This window comes from Podarcis melisellensis (assembly GCF_964234715.1).
Source record: "Podarcis melisellensis genome assembly, chromosome: 7".
Classification (NCBI taxonomy): Eukaryota; Metazoa; Chordata; class Lepidosauria; order Squamata; family Lacertidae; genus Podarcis; species Podarcis melisellensis.
Genome location: NC_138539.1, coordinates 84,371,939 through 84,394,691, shown reverse-complemented (window position 1 = coordinate 84,394,691; position 22,753 = coordinate 84,371,939). Strand labels below are relative to the sequence as shown.

The 22,753-nt window shown below is 43.7% G+C and overlaps 1 protein-coding gene across 3 annotated transcripts in view; it reads right to left on the bottom strand.

Annotated features, from left to right (window-relative positions):
- DGKH (diacylglycerol kinase eta) overlaps positions 1-22,753 on the bottom strand; it is a 98,027-nt gene that overhangs the window by 12,033 nt on the left and 63,241 nt on the right. For 2 of the 3 annotated variants that reach the window (XM_081917743.1, XM_081917744.1), the window contains exons 10-27: positions 21,745-21,853; positions 21,453-21,592; positions 20,751-20,838; positions 18,655-18,740; positions 17,412-17,508; positions 15,249-15,525; positions 13,665-13,781; positions 12,952-13,083; positions 11,902-12,019; positions 10,474-10,584; positions 10,233-10,329; positions 9,151-9,258; positions 7,529-7,642; positions 5,921-6,055; positions 4,385-4,551; positions 3,960-4,065; positions 2,608-2,700; positions 1,663-1,782 (exon numbers count right to left, since the gene is read on the bottom strand). In XM_081917743.1, coding sequence (XP_081773869.1) covers positions 1,663-1,782; positions 2,608-2,700; positions 3,960-4,065; positions 4,385-4,551; positions 5,921-6,055; positions 7,529-7,642; positions 9,151-9,258; positions 10,233-10,329; positions 10,474-10,584; positions 11,902-12,019; positions 12,952-13,083; positions 13,665-13,781; positions 15,249-15,525; positions 17,412-17,508; positions 18,655-18,740; positions 20,751-20,838; positions 21,453-21,592; positions 21,745-21,853 — 2,215 coding nt within the window. The remainder of the gene's footprint in view (positions 1-1,662; positions 1,783-2,607; positions 2,701-3,959; positions 4,066-4,384; positions 4,552-5,920; positions 6,056-7,528; positions 7,643-9,150; positions 9,259-10,232; positions 10,330-10,473; positions 10,585-11,901; positions 12,020-12,951; positions 13,084-13,664; positions 13,782-15,248; positions 15,526-17,411; positions 17,509-18,654; positions 18,741-20,750; positions 20,839-21,452; positions 21,593-21,744; positions 21,854-22,753) is intronic. The other variant, XM_081917742.1, reaches the window with a different exon arrangement.

Genomic DNA, 22,753 nt, shown 5'->3' with positions numbered 1-22,753 from the left:
GGTACCAGCAAGGGTAGTATCAGTTCAGCCCTGGCTTGCTCATATTTTGCACAATGCAACAAAATATGTTTTATGGAATCGATGTCTTGAGCACACCAGCAAAGTCTGTCCTGGTAGGGAACTCCTTTCAACCTGCCACCCAACACTGCAGAAGGAAAGACGTTTAGTCTGGCTTTGGTGAAAAGCCTTCGATAGTTTGGTACTGTCAGGTTTTTAATGTAAGGTGTTAACTTAAAGACATACCCATATTGTACTCCTACTGCAAGCGGACTACAGACTACGTGTGATCGAGATCGCAAGTCACGGTGTGTATTATCCCATAATCTTTGCTTTAACATCTTTTGGGCGCCTTCATAACCCAGGTAATACAGTTGGGGGGTGACAGACAATAGAGGGGGCTTTTTTAGCCATGGTTTTCTGCCATTTGCTGACAAATTCCTCATTGGTCTGGTGTTGGTACAAACCCTTCCCAATAACAATAATGATTAAGATTTCATTATTTGTACCCCGATCATCTGACTGGGTTTCCCCAGCCACTCTGGGCTGCTCCCAACAAAACATTTAAAACACAATAAAACCTCAAACATTAAAAGCATCCCTAATCAGGGCTGCCTTCAGATGTCTTCTAAAAGTTGTGTAGTTCTTTATCTCCTTGACATCTGACAGGAGGGCGTTCCACAGGGCAGGCGCCACTGCCAAGAAGGCCCTCTGCCTGGTTCCCTGTAACCTCACTTTTCGTAGGGAGGGAACCACCAGAAGACGTCTCAGTGAATGGGCAGATATTCTGGGCTGAGGCCATTTAGTGCTTTAAAGGTCAGCACCAACACTTTAATTGTGCTCAGATCCCTGTATTGTATAAATGTAAGTTTGTAGGGAAGTAAAAAGAAATTATATAAGAAATATGTAACTGTGCGGTATAAAGTAATGGATAGACAAAGTTAAGTGAGATTAATTGGAAGTCATTGTAAAATTTATTCTCTGTAAGTTTTATAATTGTTTTCAATACCAGGAGTATATATGAAGATAATTATATTAATCTTCTTATATCTTATAGTGTGGTGGTTTGTTTGATTCTTCTGTTATTTGTTTGTTTGATTCTATGTTTACTTGTATGTATGCCTGTTTTTCATAATTGTATTTATTTTAAATTAATAAAGATATATATATTGTCAGGGAACTGCCATCGGAGCCAGAGGGAGAGGGAGGGCTCCAGAGGGGTCCAGGAGAGCGTCCCGGGAAGGAGAGAAGCAGCCCATCTTCTGGGGAAGGAATTCAGCGTAGCACCAGTGGAGAAGGGGGGCAGATGGGGGAATCGGCGAGGGGGCTCCAGGACTCCTCACTGGGGACCAGCAGGGAGAGCACGGGTCCTCCGCTGCCCACACCCTCCCTGCGCAGAAGACTTCCGCGCAGGGAGAGTAGGAGGAGACTAGGCGTCAAAGAACTTCTTTGCTGGAAGAAGTTCAAGAAACGCCCACTGACGGATTCTGCCAGCGATTGAGACAGCCACGGATGGCTGGCTGTCCGGACAGAAAGGGTTCACCCGGGTAACCCAGCCAGGTGTGGCGTCGATTTACGCACGAGCAACCCCTAGAACCATTACATATATATATATTAAAAATGAAATGAAATGAAAGCAGGCTTGCAAGTGTGAATTTCACCCACCTCATCGTCATTTAATTGTAGAACATACAAGAGCCAGGGAATCTCAGCCAGTTTCCTTAATTCAGTCTCTAAATTGTGCACAGCTGTTGAGAGCAGTTCTTCATGAGGCGATTCTAACTGCTGCAGAAACAAATCACAAAACGTTACCCGGCCTGTGTCCTTTAAAAGGGGAGCATCTAATTTCCCAACTTTTACAATAGATGTGCCATATGTACTACCATTTTTATTTTTTTTAATTGCAATTGGATGCCATTTTGAATAACATGGAGACTGCACCTTTCAAGATTGCACTGATTTTCCGTTTCTTATTATTCCCAACCAATGCTGGGCACATGTGCTGTAAACTACTGATTACATGTGTTGTCAGGAGCAACTGGAGCCACCACACAGATGAAGAAATGAGGCGCTGAGATAACACAAAAAAATATACTGAAGTTCTGCTCCAAAAGTGCCCAGTCCTCCAAGTTTATATATTTATTTATTACCGTATTTTTCGCTCTGTAAGACGCACCAGACCACAAGACGCACCTAGTTTTTGGAGGAGGAAAACAAGAAAAAAAAATTCTTAATCTAAGAAGCCAGAACAGCAAGAGGGATCGCTGCGCAGCGAAAGCAGCAATCCCTCTTGCTGTTCTGGCTTCTGGGATAGCTGCGCAGCCTGCATTCGCTCCATAAGATGCATACACATTTCCCCTTACTTTTTAGGAGGGAAAAAGTGAGTCTTATAGAGCAAAAAATACGGTATCTATTTATTTGAGCTATAAATACCCTACTCAATCACAGGAATTTCTAAGCAATGTACATAAAACTTTCAAAAAGCATGCAATGGCTAAAATCAATTAGAATTATTCATACAAACAAAGAGGCTCCTTAAAATTCCTGCTAAAATTTAGAAAAGTCTCTGTCCAGTGCCTGAATTTGAACAGGGAGAAAAAGTTCACTTACCAAAGGAGCTCTTCCTACTAACAAGGATTTGGTTTCATCATGCAGAGCCTTCATGTTGACAGCGACTTCCAGGGCAGTGTTTCTGGTAAGGCTCTGTGGGAAGAAAACCAAGGTGCACATTTACTCGTAAACAGTTTATAATAGTTGAAAAATCAAATAAACGCAGCTGGCTTTTCCTTTCCAAATCTTAACAGGGTCCTGAACTCTTTTGACCATGTTTGTTGAAAGGCTGTGTTGAAATACAGTGGTACCTCGGGTTACGAACTTAATTCGTTCCAGAGATCCGTTCTTAACCAGAAACCGTTCTTAACCTGAGGTACCACTTTAGCTAATGGGGCCTCCCACTGCTGCCGCCACGCAATTTCTGTTCTCATCCTGAAGCCAAGTTCTTAACCCGAGGTACTATTTCTGGGTTAGCAGAGTCTGTAACCCGAAGTGTTTGTAACCCGAGGTACCTCTATAATGTAAGAAGGTTGGCGGTTCGAATCCCCGTGACGAGGTGAGCTCCCATTGCTTGGTCCCTGCTCCTGCCAACCTACAGTTTGAAAGCACATCAAAGTGCAAGTAGATAAATAGGTACCACTACGGCAGGAAGGTAAACGGTGTTTCCGTGAGCTGCTCTGGTTCGCCAGAAGCAGCTTAGTCCTGCTGGCCACATGACCCAGAAGCTGTCTGTGGACAAACGCTGGCTCCCTCGGCCTATAGAGCAAGATGAGAGTACAACCCCAGAGTCGTTCACGACTGGACCTAATGGTCAGGGGTACCTTTACCTTTTTAAATGCTGTATTAAGGGTCAGGAAGGAAATCTCCTCCAGGACTGGGGAGGTTTATGCGGTGCCTGTTTTGGGATCACCTGCTGGCGTCATATTGTACTACTTGCTCTGCAAACGTCTTTGTTCTCTACCTGTGCCACTGAGAAAGAAAGATCACGGGGAAACTTCCCCCCCCCCCTTGTCAGCTGCCTGACACAGTCCTAAAGTCAAAGGCCTCAGTAATCCATTCTCAATACAGTGGTACCTCGGGTTAAGTACTTAATTCATTCCGGAGGTCCGTTCTTAATCTGAAACTGTTCTTGACCTGAAGCACCACTTTAGCTAATGGGGCCTCCTGCTGCTGCCGTGCCGCCAGAGAACAATTTCTGTTCTCATCCTGAAGCAAATTTCTTAACCCAAGGTACTATTTCTGGGTTAGCGGAGTCTGTAACATGAAGCATATGTAACCTGAAGCGTATATAACCTGAGGTACCACTGTAACTTCAAAACACCTCATAGGAAGCAAATGTAACCTCATTGTTACAAATGAAATAAGTAACAAAATAATCATATTCAACTAGCACCATAGATTTCCTTTACCTCCGAAAAACTTGGACTGGCTTTGTTTAACGCATGAGAGCATGCATTTACTGCGTGAGCCAGTTCTTGTTCCAACAAGCTGTGTATCTTTGCAGCTTCACAGATTCTGCAACAAATGTTGTGGGTGGAAAAAGAGAAAGGAAATGAGAAAAGCGTTCTGTGTCGATAAACAGCTGCCCAAACAGGAAGAAAAGAGATACAGGTCACTCGCAATAAGGACAGAGGTTCCGTTCCAGGGAAGCCACATAGGCATAAAAACATGACAGAGGGACAAAATGGGTAAGCAAAATTTTCAGAATCAGTCCACTGACATGATATTTCAGCACAATATTTGGTCTAAGTTACGGCACATTAGATGCAAAGACATTGTCAGGCCTGGATCTTGTCAAATTTAAGGCCTGGTGAAGAAAGCAAGGCGAAGGTACCTGCTAATCAGTTCCTCTGCGGCCTGAGAAGATGACTGGATCTGCAGAGTCTCCTCTTCAGTGGCCAGTTCCACAGCCTGTGGAGGGTACAAAGGGGATCTCAGGATCGGTTTGCAGGAATCACACTTCTGTTTGTCTTCCCAGGATTTCAGCGTGCTCTCAAAGGCCTGTTCAGAATCGGGGAAGTTGTTTGACATGAATACCAATACTTCCATGTAGGATCGTTATGCACAATAATTCATACCATACTTCACTATTAATTTTTACAATGAAAACTAATGCCAAAAATAAGCTTAATATTTGTGTCTGCATTTGGGTGGGGGGGGGGAGGGAGAGAGACAGCATACAATCCCTGGTGAAAAAAACAAACACAAACCCAAAATACTGCAGAGTACTGCTGTATAGTAAATACTGCACCTGTGTGTGTGTGTGTGTGTGTGTGTGTGTGTGTGTCTGAATGAATGTACATGTGAATGTACACGTGAGGCTGGCTGGATGTTTACCTTTTCCCCACTGAAAAGATTAAGGTACAGTGGTACCTCAGGTTAAGTACTTAATTTGTTCCGGAGGTCTATTCTTAACCTGAAACTGTTCTTAACCTGAAGCACCACTTTAGCTAATGGGGCCTTCTGCTGCCGCTGCGCAGCTGCCGCACGATTTCTGTTCTCATCCTGAAGCAAAGTTCTTAACCCAAGGTACTATTTCTGGGTTAGCGGAGTCTGTAACCTGAAGCGTATGTAACCTGAGGTACCACTGTATTTGAAGCACATACTTACACTAACCTTATTGTTGCATGTTACTTATGTTTCTTAATGCACAGAAAAATCAAATTCCTCACAAAGGGATTTATACAGGAGACAGTAGGTGGTATTCAATGAGACCCCCGGGTATAGGGCGGTATATAAATTCTAATAATAATAATAATAATAGTCCAACTCAGCATAGTCCCATTGAAGGTAATAAAGGTAAAAGGTAAAGGTACCCCTGCCCGTTCGGGCCAGTCTTGCCAGACTCTAGGGTTGTGCGCTCATCTCACTCTATAGACCGGGAGCCAGCGCTGTCCGCAGACACTTCCGGGTCACGTGGCCAGCGTGACAAGCTGCATCTGGCGAGCCAGCACAGCACACGGAACGCCGTTTACCTTCCCGCTGGTAAACGGTCCCTATTTATCTACTTGCACCCGGAGGTGCTTTCGAACTGCTAGGTTGGCAGGCGCTGGGACCGAACGACGGGAGCGCACCCCGCCGCGGGGATTCGAACCGCCGACCATGCGATCGGCAAGTCCTAGGCGCTGAGGCTTTAACCCACAGCCCCTGCAATGCAGGACTATGCAACTGTCCCATCCAGGGATCAAACCTGCAACCTTGGCATTATCAGCACCATGCTCTAACCACCTGAGCTATCCAGGCTTATATAGACATGACTAAAAGGTAATAGACATGACTAACAGGTTTATTCCTTTCAGTGAGTCTACCTTAGGTGGGACTTGAAGGCAACCCATTATATATTAGACAAAATATCCTTTCTATCACCTACCCTGTCTCGGGTTAGCATCTGTGCTCTGTTTTTATGCACAATTTTAATAATTCCTGGAGGTTGGATCCATGCCTCTCCATCCACCTGCACAGGGACTCCTTCGTCTCCAAGTATGGTGATCTTCACCGACCGGCACTGGAAGAGAGTAAATGGATTTTAATGAAGGGTGATTTCATCAAAATGTCAACCTGCAGACTCCTTCCGCCCCCCTGCCCCCCCCATTTTCATATACCGTAGAACTACAGGAAATGTCATTGAAGGAAGGGGAGGGGAAACTGCTAAGGCACATGCACAGTCAGCGACCAGTGCTGCTCAGAGAATGCGCTGCCCGAACAGGGAATGCAGGTGTGAGGACACCATCAGCAGTGGAGATCAAACAGTGTAAATAAACCATTTCTCATAAATACACCATAATATCCACTGTCCATAGCTGTCAACTTACAGATTTGAAAATAAGGGACCAGCAGCCTCGAAAATAAGGGATCAGCAGCCAAAATAAAGGATCAACAATTACTTTGATAAAATACATACCGTATTTTTCGCTCTATAACACGCACCCGACCATAACACGCACATAGTTTTTAGAGGAGCAAAACAAGGAAAAAAATATTCTAAATATTCTGGTTCATGCTGTGGCCACAGACATGTGATCTGACGGTGAGTTTGGGGTAGCCCAATGCAAAAATCCTGAGGATCCACGTGGAGCCGTGCTTTGTAACCACGTTTTTGCACCACTGTGGCCCCAGGCAACAGTGGGTGCATGATTTTTTTGGTGCAAGCTATAGCCATGGACATGCTATGTGATCTGATGGTGAATTTGAGGTGACCCAGTGCAAAAATCCTGAGGATCCATGTGCATCCGTGCTTTGTAACCAGGCTCTCTGTCCCTCTCTTCTCCCCACTCAGTGGCTCTTTTCCAGCTTTGCTGTTTCAAAGCGAGCAAAGCGAGCCACAGAGGGAAGGGGAACCATGGATCCTCTGCTCACGACTGCAGCAGATCCCCCCGCCATCCGTAGGCATTCGCTCCATAACACGCACAGACATTTCCCCTTACTTTCTAGGAGGAAAAAAGTGAGTTATGAGCAAAAAATACAGTATTTTGTTGCGTGCAAATGGCTTTGGACACCTATTAGGTCCATAAATTACCATATAGCATATATGCAACACAAAAAAAGAGCAACAATTTGTTGTTGACAAAGGACAGCTGGACATAGAAAGGGCCCCATTACCTTCAGTAGCTTATTTAAGGGACATCATCAATAAGGGACAGCAGCAGGACATGGCGCTTGGATAAGGGACTGTCCCGCCAAATAGGGGACGCTTGACAGCTATGCCACTGTTCCTCCTTCCAAGGACACCGAACCCTGGGTAAGCTCCTGGAACCCCCAGGATATCAAACCACTCTGAGACTGTTCATGATGATTCCCCAAAAGAAGTGTGGTCATTAACAGCTGTGGCTGCTGTGCATCCATGGGCCAAAAGCTACTGCATTTTGGCATTTATGATGGTCAACACGCTTAAAATGAAAATGAAAAGTCAACGCTTGATTCGTGTGCGCTTGAGCACATTCGCGGGCTATGTTTCTTCTCCTCCGGTAGACACACATACCTGGGCTATTCTGTGGTGCTGTAGCTTGATAACACGAGAAACAGCCATCTGCATGCTGCCAAATACCGCAACAACCTCCAAAATCTTATCATCAAATGATGGCGCCCCAAATATCTGGTGGACAGAAAGGAAACACAAGTCTGGGCTTACACTTTTGATGGAAGCCTACCAGCAGTTTACAGCTGCTCTTTTGTTCATTATGTAGCTCATCAAGGAGCATTGAAAGAACATATAAGAACAGTTGAAAAATCTTATGCAAAAGAAAATGGAAAAAATTGTTCCCCAGTATTCTGTGTATCCCAAGGGCATACAATTTTTTGCATACCTCCAACTGTACTATGCTATACATATCATGTTCAATGCTACATATGTCACTCACATTTATACTCATATTGTACCACTTTGGCTATGTGTTTAATAAAATGTTGAATTCTTGCATTGTGAAAAACAAAGATTATGGTGAAAAGTGAAAAACATGAATTGCAAAAAAAAAAAACCCACCCTAGAGCTTACAGAACAAAACCAACTTCAGATATGAAATCAGCATATCGAAATTAGGTTAGAACAATTGCAGGTGTCAATGCAACAAAAATTTTGTTCCCCGGTGTTATGTGGGGTGGGGCTTACCTGCCCCCCCATGTTTTATTCAAGTTGGCCCCCTGTCTGATGCTACACATTTTATTCAAGTCTGGACCAGGAGTGCAAATCGAAGACTTGCGGAGGAAACGAACAATCATGGGCGTTTCACCCATTAAGTCCCCAAGTTGACTGGGAGACAAGGGGTGTTCTTGGCATGCCAAGTCCACTGGCAGAGCCCCCCATGCCAGCTTCGAGGCCCAGGGCAAGCCTACCCGGCTTCCTTCTCTCCGAACGGGTCTGCTGCCTGTCATTTTGTCATCACGCTGGGGTTGATGAACTGCAGCGTGACGAAAGCCTTACTATTTTATGCATATATGAAGAAATAACAAATATGTAGTCATTTTAAGAGTTGTTGTTGTTTAGTTGTTTAGTTGTGTCCGACTCTTCATGACCCCATGGACCAGAGCACGCCAGGCACTCCTGTCTTCCACTGCCTCCCGCAGTTTGGTCAAACTCATGCTGGTAGCTTCGAGAACACTGTCCAACCATCTCATCCTCTGCCGTCCCCTTCTCCTTGTGCCCTCCATCTTTCCCAACATCAGGGTCTTTTCCAGGGAGTCTTCTCTTCTCGTGAGGTGCCCAAAGTATTGGAGCCTCAGCTTCAGGATCTGTCCTTCCAGTGAGCACTCAGGGCTGATTTCCTTCAGAATGGATAGGTTTGATCTTCTTGCAGTCCATGGGACTCTCAAGAGTCTCCTCCAGCACCGTAATTCAAAAGCATCAATTCTTCGGCGATCAGCCTTCTTTATGGTCCAGCTCTCACTTCCATACATCACTACTGGGAAAACCATAGCTTTAACTATATGGACCTTTGTCGGCAAGGTGATGTCTCTGCTTTTTAAGATGCTGTCTAGGTTTGTCATTGCTTTTCTGGAGATGTCAAACCTGAACATACTGTCAATAGAACCAGCAGAAATCCTGCTTCACAGGACATTGGCGGCAAAAACACTTTTAGAAATAACCCCCCCCCTCACCCTGCTTACATCATCCTCCTTGGTTCCGCCCCAGAAATTAGTCCCGCCAGCGTAGCTTGGGATATTCAAAACAGCTATGCCTTGAAGACTTGGGAGGGGGATGTATTGTCCATCACACTGCAATGCATAAAAACAACAACTGTATAAATGATCCCTGAAATAATTTGCTGTATCCTTTAATCACATATTGGACCTAAAGGTCATTGAGTTTACGTAGCACAGATTTTCTATACCCATTAAACCGTTTGGTGGGGCAGCGGCTGCACATTGGAACTCCCTGCCTATTGAAATTAAGCAGGCACCCTCCCTGTATTATTTTGGGTGCCTGGGTACGCAAGGCTACCCATAAACTTAGAAACCAGTAGGAGAATCTCCCAGGACATTCTACACAAGATCTCGAAGTAGCTATCTTATTACAAAAGAATTTCAGAAATAGACTGGAAAGAGAAGTTGCTGAATTGCAACTTATTACCAAATTTAAAACCATGGAGAGACCTGGTCTGAATAGAGACCCTGGAATCTTATCTCATTATACATTTTTATACATTTTTAGCCATCTCACCCCTTACTTTTTCCTGTAAGACCAATTGCAGTCGTTAACAGTCGTCAACAGGTTTACCATACCCATTAAGTCTATCACCCATTCCCACTACCTTTCTGAATAATATCCCTCCCTACCCTCCTACTATATATAAGGGTCTGGTGACTTCTGTTTCAGTGTATCTGAAGAAGTGTGCATGCACACGAAAGCTCATACCAAGAACCGACTTAGTTGGTCTCTAAGGTGCTACTGGAAGGATTTTTTTTTATTTTGCTTCATACACTTAGAAACGCTGATGTGAATTTTAATCTTTTAGTATTTTAACTTCTTGTATGTTCTGATGTATTGTGAATTTTCCCTGAATTTAAGATTTAATCTTTTTTAAAAATTGCTTTGAGTGCTTTTTTTTCAATCAAGAGGTGTATTTTTTTAATGAGATAGATAAATAAATAAAACAAGTAAGTATGAAGGGACTAGCCTGTTGGCATTGGGGAAGGGAAGGGAGCCTTCTGTTCCTGCAGGGATGCAGTTAGGGATATATAAATATTACCTCAAGCTGAACTTTTTGTTCTAAGTTCTTGTAGGTCCGTTGCAGTAATTCTTTAGTACCAAGTACACCATACCACATCATGTTCTTTGTCCTGCTTCTAAAAGGAAAAGGAAAAATGATCATGCCCAGGCGTATAGTTCACACAATAACCACTGCTAAGATGCAGGTTTTTTAAAAAAAATATTACATACATGTCTGCAGAAAATATTTCTATTTAAAATCTTGGTTCTGACTCAATTACCTGCATTTTTCAGGGTGTTCTTCTCGTTTATTATTAAATTCTAATGAAATCTTTGCATCTAATCCAATGCCAAAATAATTGTTCATGACGCACTTCTCTGAATATCCTTCCCTGTAGACAAATGTGCAACTGCATTATAACCTTATCATAGCGATGGTCGATTGCAACAACTGTATGTACAAGTATACCATGACACATTTATAGTTTTTCAACTAATTCTACACTAATTTCTCTCTCTATCTCTCTCTCTCTCTCTCTCTCACACACACACACACACACAAACACACACCATGAGACAGCAACAGAACTGTGTGTTACATAAATATTTGGCCATTCCTCCTTCTTCATCTTTTGGGAAGAATACCTTGGGTTTCTGCCATTGGAAAATACATCTTCTTGCATAAGGTGGGGAACCTGATGGTCACCGAGCCCCCTGCCCACTGCAGTCCCCCACGACGACAGAGGTGCTGCAGAGTTGGGGCAGTCCACCGGGAAGGTGTTTTGATTTACACAACTGCTCACGGAACAGATGTGAAGATTCTCTTTTTTTTTGTCCCTCCACGCCCAACCCTTTCCATTCCTTTCTTGAGGGGAGAGGAGAAAAACAGAGCGTGGATGGCTGCACAGCTTGAGGAGACCTACTGCTCTTGTTAATCCTGTCTCCCCCACCCCTTGCTCTTAAAACTGTTTCTGGAGGAAGGTGTGTGAAGGAGGAACAAGGTAGCTGCAGCTAAAGTTCTAACTCAAATCCAAAACTCAAGTGATGTAGCACATCACTTATCAGGTCTTCCTAGGACAATGTGAAGATAGAACAGCTGACCACCTACTGACCTCATTTGGGAACTACAATTGTGTAAAAGGTAAAGGTAAAGGGACCCCTGACAATTAGGTCCAGTCGTGCCCGACTCTGGGGTTGCGGCACTCATCTTGCTTTATTGGCCGAAGGAGCCGGCATACAGTTTCCGGGTCATGTGACCAACATGACTAAGCCGCTTCTGGCGAACCGGAGCAGCGCACGGAAACGCCGTTTACCTTCCCGCTGGAGCGGTACCTATTTATCTACTTGCACTTTGACGGGCTTTCGAACTGCTACGTTGGCAGGAGCAGGGACTGAACAATGGGTTCTCACATCATCACGGGGATTCGAACCGCCAACCTTCTGATCGGCAAGTCCTAGGCTCTGTGGTTTAACCCGCAGCGCCACCCGCATCCCTCTACAATTGTGTAGGTCTGCTGTTTTTATTTTTAAGAAACAATTTTTCACTTAAGAGTTTTGGACTTTTGAATCCATTAAAATCACTCAAACTTTCCTTCGTTTGCGGCATGTCTTTCTGGATATTAATTTGGTACAGAGAGAGAAATAAGATTGCCAAGTAAATGAGAAACAGAAAACTGTAAGGATTAAGCAAAACCTATTTTTCTTCTTACAGTGATTCTGGATCAGGATCAATAAATGGCGTAGCACCAAATGGATCAATGTTGGCTAGTAACATTTTGCTGATAATAGAACTCCCTGCAATAGAAGCCGCCAGACCTGCTCTTAGACCTGATGGGAAAACAGGAAAATGCATGTCACAATTAGCCAATACTGTCGTTTTATCTTAGCTATTAGAAATCATTTTGAGGCAGGACGAGAAGTGGGTAGGTAAAACATTACCCTGAAAGGCATTTCACTCATTCTAAAAGCGGAAATATTTCATATGAGGTTGTTTTAGTTTTGAATGTTTTTCAGGGTATTCATTTTTCTATGGGAAACATTGGAAATAAAAGGACCTGGGAAGTAGCAAAACTATACCAACCCCCTCTATTTTTCCGTCCCCAACCTCTCTGGGCCATCATTTCAGAGTTTCCTTTCTACAAAGGGTTGGACTAGATGGCCCTTGGGTCCCTTCCAACTCTGCAGTTCTTTGATTCTATTATTTTAAGACTCCAGGTGCACTCCATATCGCAAAGTCATAGCTTGAAGTCTCAGGCTTGAGCAATGTGTAAAGGTAAAGGGACCCCTGACCATTAGGTCCAGTCGTGGCCGACTCTGGGGTTGCGGCACTCATCTCGCTTTACTGGCCGAGGGAGCCAGCGTACAGCTTCCGGGCCATGTGGCCAGCATGACTAAGCCGCTTCTGGCGAACCAGAGCAGCGCACGGAAACACCGTTTACCTTCCCACTGGAGTGGTACCTATTTATCTACTTGCATTTGACGTGCTTTCGAACTGCTAGGTTGGCAGGAGCTGGGACCGAGCAACGGGAGCTCACCCCGTTGCGGGGATTCGAACTGCTGACCTTCTGATCGGCAAGTCTTAGGCTCTGTGGTTTAACCCACAGCGCCACCCGCGTCCCTGAGCAATGTGTAAGCTCTTTTAAAAATGGGAGAAAGATGTTAACAACCAAGCTTCTTTTGACAGGTCCTTAGAAAAACTACACTAGTATATTTTTGGAAACTCGAGGCAATGGACTAGAGAATTTTAAAATCCTTGTTACCTGGGCAAATTATCCTCGTGTTCAGTACTGGAAGGTTTTCTTTGCTGGCTGTGCAGGTTGTTGCTGAAAAAGAACTTGCATGTGAAGGAATGCGACTTCTCCGTCCAACTGGAGATTTGGGGGCAGTTTTAACTATTCAGAGAGACAGAAATATATATACATATCCCTAAGTAGAAATAAATTGAGTTTTTTACCTATAAAACGAATAAATAAGCCATACGTGTATGTTTTCTTTATTCAAAAAAGGCTACACCTGCGATTTATTAGTTTGCTTGTTTATTGTGGAGCAGCTGCCCTTGGTGATATATTTTTGCGTGCCTTTGCATTCGGCTTTTATATCACTGCCCTGTGTATTGTTTGTTGAGGTTTAAATAAATGCGCCGTGGGGGAAAGGCGGGAAGGAAAGCAAGGGGGTGAATAGCAATTGGTTTATCCCGCTGAAGGTTCCAGCTGATGAATGAGATGGAAAGAGCCTGAGCAAAGGACATCTTCTATATGAGGCCCTAGAGTCTTGGAGCTTCCATCAAGAATATTCATGCACATACCTGGGCTAAGATAAAAGAGGAGTGGGATCTCCACAGAGAAAGAACAAACAGAGCTTGGACTTAAATATGGAAGTATGAGCTTCTCTCCCTGCGTACGCCTTACTGAAAAAGACTCATTGCAGACTTATTTAGAATCCTTAAGCCATTGCTACTTTTTTGGCTACTGACCTGGGTGAGCTTCAGATTCCGTTGTATTTTCTTCTTTGGATTCATCCAATTCCTTACTATACTTCACCGACGACTGATTTATTTGCACCTCCGAATGGGCATTCTGTTCATCTACAACTATAAGAATAGGCAAGTACGTGTCCATGTTATTATTCAAATTTCTGAAATCTATCGTGTATCACTAAATAAGAGTTAAGTCTGCAAGTAAAAAATACAAAGGAAATGTACTGCTAGACTCCCAATAATATCACCTGAACGTTAAGGTGGATTTACACATTTGGTTTTTACTGGAAAACACTGTGGGAAATTTGTGCATTCTTTTCATGTGCATTTACTATTACAGTCATACGTCGGGTTGAATGTGCTTCAGGTTGAGCATGTTCGGGCTGCACTCCGCGGCAACCTGGAAGTAACGGAGCGCATTACTTCCCCTTTTGTTCTGAGTAAATTGCACCTATACCGTTTCCAAAACCTTGACCAACCCCCATCCCCTGTAAATTCTTCTTCATAAAACTCCAAGAAATATTGTCAAAGGCTTTCTCCGCGTCCACAAATATCCAAACTGCTTTGGTATTAATATTCACTTGTAGATGTCAATTATGTTCCCTGTATTGTCAGACAAGTGTCTGCCCGGGAGAAAGCCCGCTTGATCTTTGTGAATTTCTTCTACTAGTACCTTTTTTAATCTTTTAGCCAAAATATCTGCAAAAATTTTATAATCCATATTAAGCAAAGATATGGGGCAGTAGTTCTTGAGCTGTGTCTTCTCAGACTCTGTTTTCGGTATAAGTGTAATATAGGCTTCCTTCCACGACTCTGGTGCCTTTTTCCCTTCCAATACGGAGCGCATTACCTCTGGGTTTTGCTGCTCGCGTATGCGCAGATGCTCAAAATGACGTCATACGCATGCGCAGAAGCAGCAAAACGCGACCCGCGCACGCACAGGTGTGCCGTCACATCTTGCGTTCCATTCAGGATGCGAACAGGGCTCCAGAACAGATTCCGTTCGCATCCTGAGGTACCACTGTATTATTGTACTCCCTCTCGGTAAAAGAGAGATAAGCAAAGCAGTATTAAATTTTCAGAAGGCATCTGCAATAGTTTCCTCTCAAAGTTTCTGCAGCTGAACTGACACCACCCTCTCAAACACCTTTCCCAAAGAAAAGGCATTTGTGACTAAATAGTAGTTTGCCATGCAACTGAGACCTGAGTACTCCCTCCTCATTCTGTTTGATACTTTATTTGTGTTATAAGTGCAACAACAGAAAATCAAACATACAGTGGTACCTCAGGTTAAGTACTTAATTCATTCCAGAGGTCCGTACTTAACCTGAAACTGTTCTTAACCTGAAGCACCACTTTAGCTAGTGGAGCCTCCTGCTGCTGGAGCACAATTTCTGTTCTTATCCTGAAGCAATGTTCTTAACCTGAAGCACTATTTCTGGGTTAGCGGAGTCTGTAACCTGAAGCGTATGTAACCTGAGGTACCACTGTACAAGTAGTTAGTGTTGTAGTAAGTGGGATTTTTTTTTTTTAAGTGTCACAAGTTAAGTTAATAAGCAAGATTGTCTTCCGGAAGCACACCTTTTTCTGCTTGCTCAATAATTTGCCTCAGAGCCTTCTTCAGACTATTTGCTCTGAGCATGAGCTGTTCTCGGGGCTTGAAGATCTGGTGTGGGACAGATGTTCTGTTGCTCTCTGTCAGCGGCTCCTTGGCATCGGACAGAGACTCTTCGCTTGATGACTCTTCAGCCACTTCCTCTGCAATGGGAGAAGTGCTTCGCGGCAACACAGGGGCAACCTGGGCTTCAGAGTGAAGGGCTTGAAGCAACAGGTTGAGCTTCTCGTTCAGCTCTGAACACTAACAACGTCGCAGACAAACGGAAAGAAATATACACAAAAAGAAATGCACATTCAAACGTAAGGCTAAATAAACACAAAGCAATTGTTTTGACAATAAAGCAGCCCACCAGCTCCCTGACAAATGCCAACAATTTTACTACAGTTTTCTCATTTTTAAAGCAATGCTTTTTGTTTTGTTTTGCTTTAATAATATTTTATTGATTTTCCAAAAGTAAGAAAAATAAGAAAACAACAACAATGCAAAAACAAAACAAATTGACTTCCCTTGAATCCCTTCCCTGGTTCCATTATTTGTCAACATGCTGCATGTTCATTGTTAAATTTATAACATATTTAAATCACCTATTAGCCATTCATTGTAAAATCACAAGTAAACTTAAAACCCTGCTAATGTATTAACCTGTGTACATTGCTTCTGTATATATGCAATAAACACCTTCCACTATTCCTTAAATTCATTGCCGTCTCTTCCTCTTTTGTCAATTTTGGCATTTCAGCATAGTCCATTAGTCTAACTTGCCAATCTTCTTTGGATGGGACACCTCAAAGCAATGTTTTTTGGAAGCAACGTCATTGGCTTCTGCAGCATCACTGAGCGAGCCACCGCCATTTTGAATTCGCTGGAGTGCTCCAGAAAAAGGGCTCCAACTCCAAGATGCTTCCTGACCAATGGTGAAGCATCAGAGCTTCTCAGAGGACACTGACCAGCCGTCAATGGTGGCTGCAGGAGCCATTGCTGAAACCCTCCAGAAACCCAACTATCTAGAGTCGGTGTGTGTGTGAAAATACACTTATGCGGGAGCCACTCCTGAAACCATAGTCACTCAGTGTGGGTAGGACTGGGAAGTGTGTGAGCGTGCGTGTGGCACCCTGTATGTGTGGACACTGTTTATGCTGTGTGTGTGTGTTTCTGTGTGGGTCTGTGTGTACGTACATCTGTTGTGGTATGACTGCTGTCGTAAGGCCCTTGTAGAGCTGACCCAACGGTCAATGCATCCTTTAGGCTCGAAAAGGCCACCCCTGGTTTAAAGGAAGGTTCTCCTGTTATGAAACCTTCTCACACGAGTGAGATTTGGATCTTCATTTTTGCAGGCCTGTAACAGTGTCCCCGCTCTGCCCTAGCTTGACCGCCGCACCGGTTTTATTAGAGACGAGCACTGGAAAATTGGTGTGGCATTCATTACTTAGGTCTGAATGATTCACGGCGGCCACCTCCATTGGGAAGTGTTCTTTCTTGCTGGGCAGCAAGCGGGGCTTCTGTTAGGAGACAAGCCTAGGTCTAGACTACACAGCCGTTTGGTTTTCAGGTTCCCTCATCCAGCAGATTAACGTTTCCGCTTCTCTGTCACTGCCCAAAGAGTAACCAAGTGTCCTCTTTGACAGCATGGCCTCCAGATTGTCTTGCCCCATACAAGTGGTCCCTCCATATTGGGACTATGCTAAGGCATCCAAAAGGGTGCCTACTAGGAGCTTTGATATTTCCTGCTCTCTTTCCCTTCATAAATTTTCTGTCATGAAGAATATGGATCTCAAGACATTGTTGTTGTTCTTGCATTCTAGGAGGCCAAAGCCAGGGCACAGACATAATAAACTGTACAACATGGGTATTCATTAAAGCTGTTTTAGAACTTGGGGTAAAAATGTTTACTCCGCCTACCGAATGACCTTCACAAGGAAACTTAGGAAAACCAAAAGTAAAACCAATTTAAAATACAATACCGATTTAACCAATTCTTGACTTCACTCAAGAGTTTACTAAAAAGTGTTTTACTAAAATCATTTTGAGAATTTATACAAAGAAGCAGATCTTAACACTGGGAAATTTCTAACACGGATACATTTGAAGTGAGGGGTTTTTTTAAGGAAGGAAAGCTTAATTCTTACTTTAATGGCCATAGCATCAGCGTCTGGGTTCTCCATGGGTCTGTCACAGCTCTTTCCTATTTTGGCCACAAAGCCTTTTACAGTTTCACACAATATCCTTTTATGAAAGAGACAGAAACGCCAAGGCAAAGAGAAAGGGAAGTGGTGATGTTGGAATATCAATTCTGTTTGAGGCAGTAATATAGTTTCACTGTTCCCAATGAACATCCATTTAGAGCCTAACAGCCATGCACTTTCTATCACACAAGCAACGGCCCTGAGATTTCACAGCCCATGCACATCTGGGTTCCTGCTCCCTTATCTTCTTGCCATATTTATTGCGGCCGGACCCCTTGTGGTAGGGAGCCAGGGAGAGAAGTGAAGGGGTTCCTTTGTCTTCACAAGGACACCACACAAGAATGAGCAAAGGGAAGACTCCAGACACTGCCACCTTCTCAAATGCGCCTTCTCACTGCACAGTGGCAGCATGAGACTTAGGGGCAGTGTGTGTGTGTGTGTGTGTGTGTGTGTGGAAGAGAATACAGAAAAGGTGAAACTCAAGATCGGTAGGTGATGCTGGAACCACAACTGTACACAACTGAAGCCTAAGGAATCCTCTTTGGGGACATAGGTAAAGGTAAAGGGACCCCTGACCATTAGGTCCAGTCGTGGCAGACTCTGGGGTTGCGGCGCTCATCTTGCTTTATTGGCCGAGGGAGCCGGCGTACAGTTTCCGAGTCATGTGGCCAGCATGACTAAGCCGCCTCTGGCAAAACACAGCAGCTCACAGAAACGCTGTTTACCTTCCTGCCAGAGTGGTACCTATTTATCTACTTGCACTTTGATGTGCTTTCGAACTGCTAGGTTGGCAGGAGCAGGGACAGAGCCACGGGAGCTCACCCCGTCGCGGGGATTCGAACCACCGACCTTCTGATTAGCAAGTCCTAGGCTCTGTGGTTTAACCCACAGTTCTAACGAACCTGACATTCTTTTGTCAGCAGAGGTTCATCACAGCTTGTTGTGATGCATTGTTGTACAAGCACTCTGCCACAAGCAGAAATCACAATTCCACATCTACCCTGAAGCGTCACTGAGACATAACTTTGCTCTCGCGCCTGCAGCACCCTTGCATGTAACATCTGAATCGGGCAAGAGTCCAAATTTGAGTGTGCAAGTAAATGTTCATGCTTGCATGCATATTAAAAAAGATGTAACACAAAACTGCTCTACACTATACTGTGACGTGCATGTTTTTTTAACTTACTTGGCCGATGATATGACAACAGAGTGCTGGTCAGAATCAAGGATCTTAGCCAGGTGAGCAGCAACTGAATCTTCGTACATAGACATCTAAAAATTAAGAAATAATTATTGATGTTCTACCTGTGATTGTGTTGAAGTTAAAAAAACAAATCTCACACAGGCACGTCCTTTTCTGCATCCATCAAAGCTGACTTCTATACAGTAATGCTAGATGTATCTGCGGTTATTGATTTTCTTAGCCTGAGGAATGCTCTGAGTCTTAACTCCAACATAAAATGGTGAACTAGGAAAAATTATAATAGATCGGTTAAAAAAAAAAATGAAAGCCACAATCTAGTGAGGCATAGGCAAAGAAGGAATTCAATGTCACACCCTCTGATGATTCCGTCAGCACCAAGCGTTCCTGCCTGTCTGATGAAGTTTCTACCATGCTGAGAAAAAGTAATCTCAGTTTGAGGTATTAGCACTTATTATTTTAATACTGTTCTATTAATAGACAGAACAATGTAATAGATCAATTTTATGATTATATTATGATCACCTAAGACTATTCCATAGATTAAGAGATGAAACCCCATAGAGCTATGTAAATAAAAAATGAAAGAGATATTCAGAGAGAGAGAGAATTTAATTCCGAACACTTAATACCTGCCTGTATGTATACATCCATTTGTTTGTTTGAAATGATTTAATCAGTCAAACTACTGAGCAATTGAGGATTATGGGAAGTCTTCAGATTACAGTCCGATTCTAATACTTGGTTGTATTGTAGACTTTCTCAAAATGAACTGACAGAAACTTCAAATAAGCAGCCTTTGTTTTTGCAACAGATGTAAAGCCGGCATTGTATAGTGTCAGGGAACTGCCATTGGAGCTAGAGGCAGAGGGAAAGCTCCAGAGGGATGCCGGAGAGGGTCCCAGTAGGGAGAGAGGCAGCCCATCTGCTGGGGAAGGAAATCAGCGTAACACCAGTGGAGAAGGGGGGCAGATGGGGGAATCGGAGAGGAGGCTCCAGGACTCCTCACCGGAGACCAGCGGGGAGAGCACGGGTCCTCCGCTGCCCACACCCTCCCTGCGCAGAAGACTTCCGCGCAGGGAGAGTAGGAGGAGACTCGGCGTCAAAGAACTTCTTTGCTGGAAGAAGTTCAAGAAACGCCCACTGACGGATTCTGCCAGCGACTGAGACAGCCACAAAGTGAAGGGCTGTCCAGACAGAAAGGGTTCAACCAGGTAACCTAGCCAGGAGTGGCGGCAACTTACGCACGAGCAACCCCTAGAACCATTACATATAGGTAGTGGTTAGACCAAGGGACTGCCTTGGTTTAAATCGGTGCACACCCATTAAACATGCCCCAGACTAACCTCTCGGTCAAGGGCCAAAGGAAGGCACTTCCTCCTCTAAAACTAGGCGCATCTTATGGTCAGGTGCGTCTTATGGAGCGAAAAATACGGTATCTTCTCCTGACAGGCTGCATGCACGCAGCCAAAGACTAAGCCTGAGTGGAAGCTGCATCTGTTCTTCCTGTTTCAATTCTTTCCTGGTTCTGGGAGACGGTGATGCAGGAAAGGGGGGCCACTTGGCCCTTCACCTGCCTGACCTTCTTCTTCCCCCTCTTCCTCCTGGGGGCGGCTTGGGGACCTCGACACGCAAACCACTGCCCCCCTCTCCTGAGCCAACCTCCAGCCCCCCCTGCTACCAATGTATACTCGCCAGCAACCTGCCAGTCCCTGACTCTACCTCACCTGGTTATTGGGATGGTAAATGCAGGAGAGGAAAGTCATATGTACTCCTTCAATGAAGGACAGCCTAAAATTTCAATTAATTAGTGCATGTGGATCCCCAGCTGTGGGTAAGGAACATCTCATAGTTGCTAACAATGACTATCCATGTTAAACCAATGTAATTTTTAAACAAAACTCTATTGAAATAAGCTGCTACATACGAGCCTAGTTTTTTTTATGCAATCCTTTGCAGACTTATCTGAAATTAAGCCCTGGTGAACGCAATGGGATTTTACTTCTGAGTAGACATGCCTAGGATTGCTTTGTGAATTATATTTCATTTTTTCCAGCTCTCATCCCAAAACCTATATTCACCTGATATTCCTCAGACTCCTCTTCCGTTGTAACAGGAAGAATAGATTGCTTTGATGGCAGTTTCAATTCGTAAGACATTATGCTCCACCTGAAAAAAGTGCCATATATCCAGGTGATCAAACAACATGCAAAGGACCAAATTCGCACAACAAAATCAATTCGTATTCGCATTAGAAGAAGAAGAAATAGTCACTCAAAGGTAATTCAACCCTTATGAACAGGGCCGGATTTAGGTTTGACGAGGCCCTAAGCTACTGAAGGTAATAGGGCCCTTTATATGTCCAGCTGTCCTTTGTCAACAGCTAATTGTCGCTGTTTTTTGTGTTGAATATATGCTATATGGTAATTTATGGACCAAATAGGTATCTAAAGCCATTTGGCCATGCAGAATGTAGGCACCCTATATATAGAAATGAGCAAACCAGTGATATTTTAGGGAGCAGGCTAGCAGGTGGGGCCCATGGCTTACACCATAGGAGCCTACACAACACAAAACACTGTTGCTGTATGTAGGTTTTATTTTATTTGTTTTTTATCTTATATTTTGGAAATGTACATCCAGGTTTTTTTCCCTTTAATTTTTTTGGGGCCCCCAAGAGAGCGGGGCCCTAAGCTATAGCTTGTTTAGTTTATATGTAAATCTGGCACTGCTTATGAATAAAATTAATTGGGGTGGGGGAGAGGAAAGAGATGCTTACTTACCTGTCTAACATTTTGGTGCTAGCTCGTTCCAACTTCTCCAAAATTTGAGGAAGTTGTGTGTCGTCATCACAAGACCCTCCCCAGCCAAGGACACGGGCAAGGTCATTTCCTGTACCCAGGGGTAGCACTCCCAAATGACACTAAACGAAATAAGAATTATTCTGTTTAAAGTCAACTTACAGATTAATATTTGTGGGGTTTTGTTTTTGTTCACTTTTGTTTTATTTCCTAGTTTCTTAAAAACCCACCTCACTCTTTCTTTCCTCCTCAATAAGAAGAAACTGATACTCGCCTGTTTGTGTAAGTTGAGTTTATCAATTTCAGACAATACCCAGCCAACGCTTCCATCTCCTCCACACACTAGGATTCGAAAATTGTCAAACTTCTGAAATAATCGTAGACTGAAAGAGAATGCATTGTCTGTGTTCAAATCCACAAGGAGATACAATAAAAACATTCACAACAATGACAGTGTTAGCTGTTGATAGTAAACTATGCAGATTTTCAGAAGAGGGGAACAAGCAAGAGCGATAAAGACTAAGTATTTGTTATTAACACATGTTTTTGTGGATTCAAGCCCAGAAAAACTGCCATTACAAATCTGTTTGTCTTCAAATGATTTTCCTGCAATCGTGTCTATCCTTCTGGAAATTTTATGGGAAATAACTTGTTGCTTTAAAAAAATAATTCAGGTGGCAAAAACTGATTGCTTCCCCTTTTTCAAAGTTCTGGCAGATCCAAATCAACAGTTTTTGGTCTACAAGTACTAACCAAATATGGGGGCAGCATTATTGCAATGAAAGTGAGGTCTGCTCCAAGGCCAAACCCCTCAAAATAGGATTCCTCCTGTGGCAATCCCTCTTCATGTGAAGAAATCATGGAATTTAATAATTATAGTTATAGTTATAGTTATTATTTATTTATTTATTTATTTATTTATTTATTTATTTATTCCCCGCCCATCTGGCTGGGATTCCCCAGCCACTCTGGGCGGCTTCCAACTGAATGTTAAAAATAATACAGCATCAAACATTAAAAACTTCCCTAAACAGGGCCACCTTCGTTTGTCTTTTAAAAGTAAAATAGTTGTTTATTGCCTTGACATCTGCTGGGAGTGCATTCCACATGTTAAGCGCCACTACAGAGAAGGCCCTCTGCCTGGTTCCCTGTAACTTGGCTTCTCGCAGCGAGGGACCCGCCAGAAAGCCCTCGGCGCTGGACTTCAGTGTCCGGGCTGAACAATGGGCTGGAGACGCTCCTTCGGGTATACAGGACCAGAAGTGTGTCGTTGCAAACAGGGT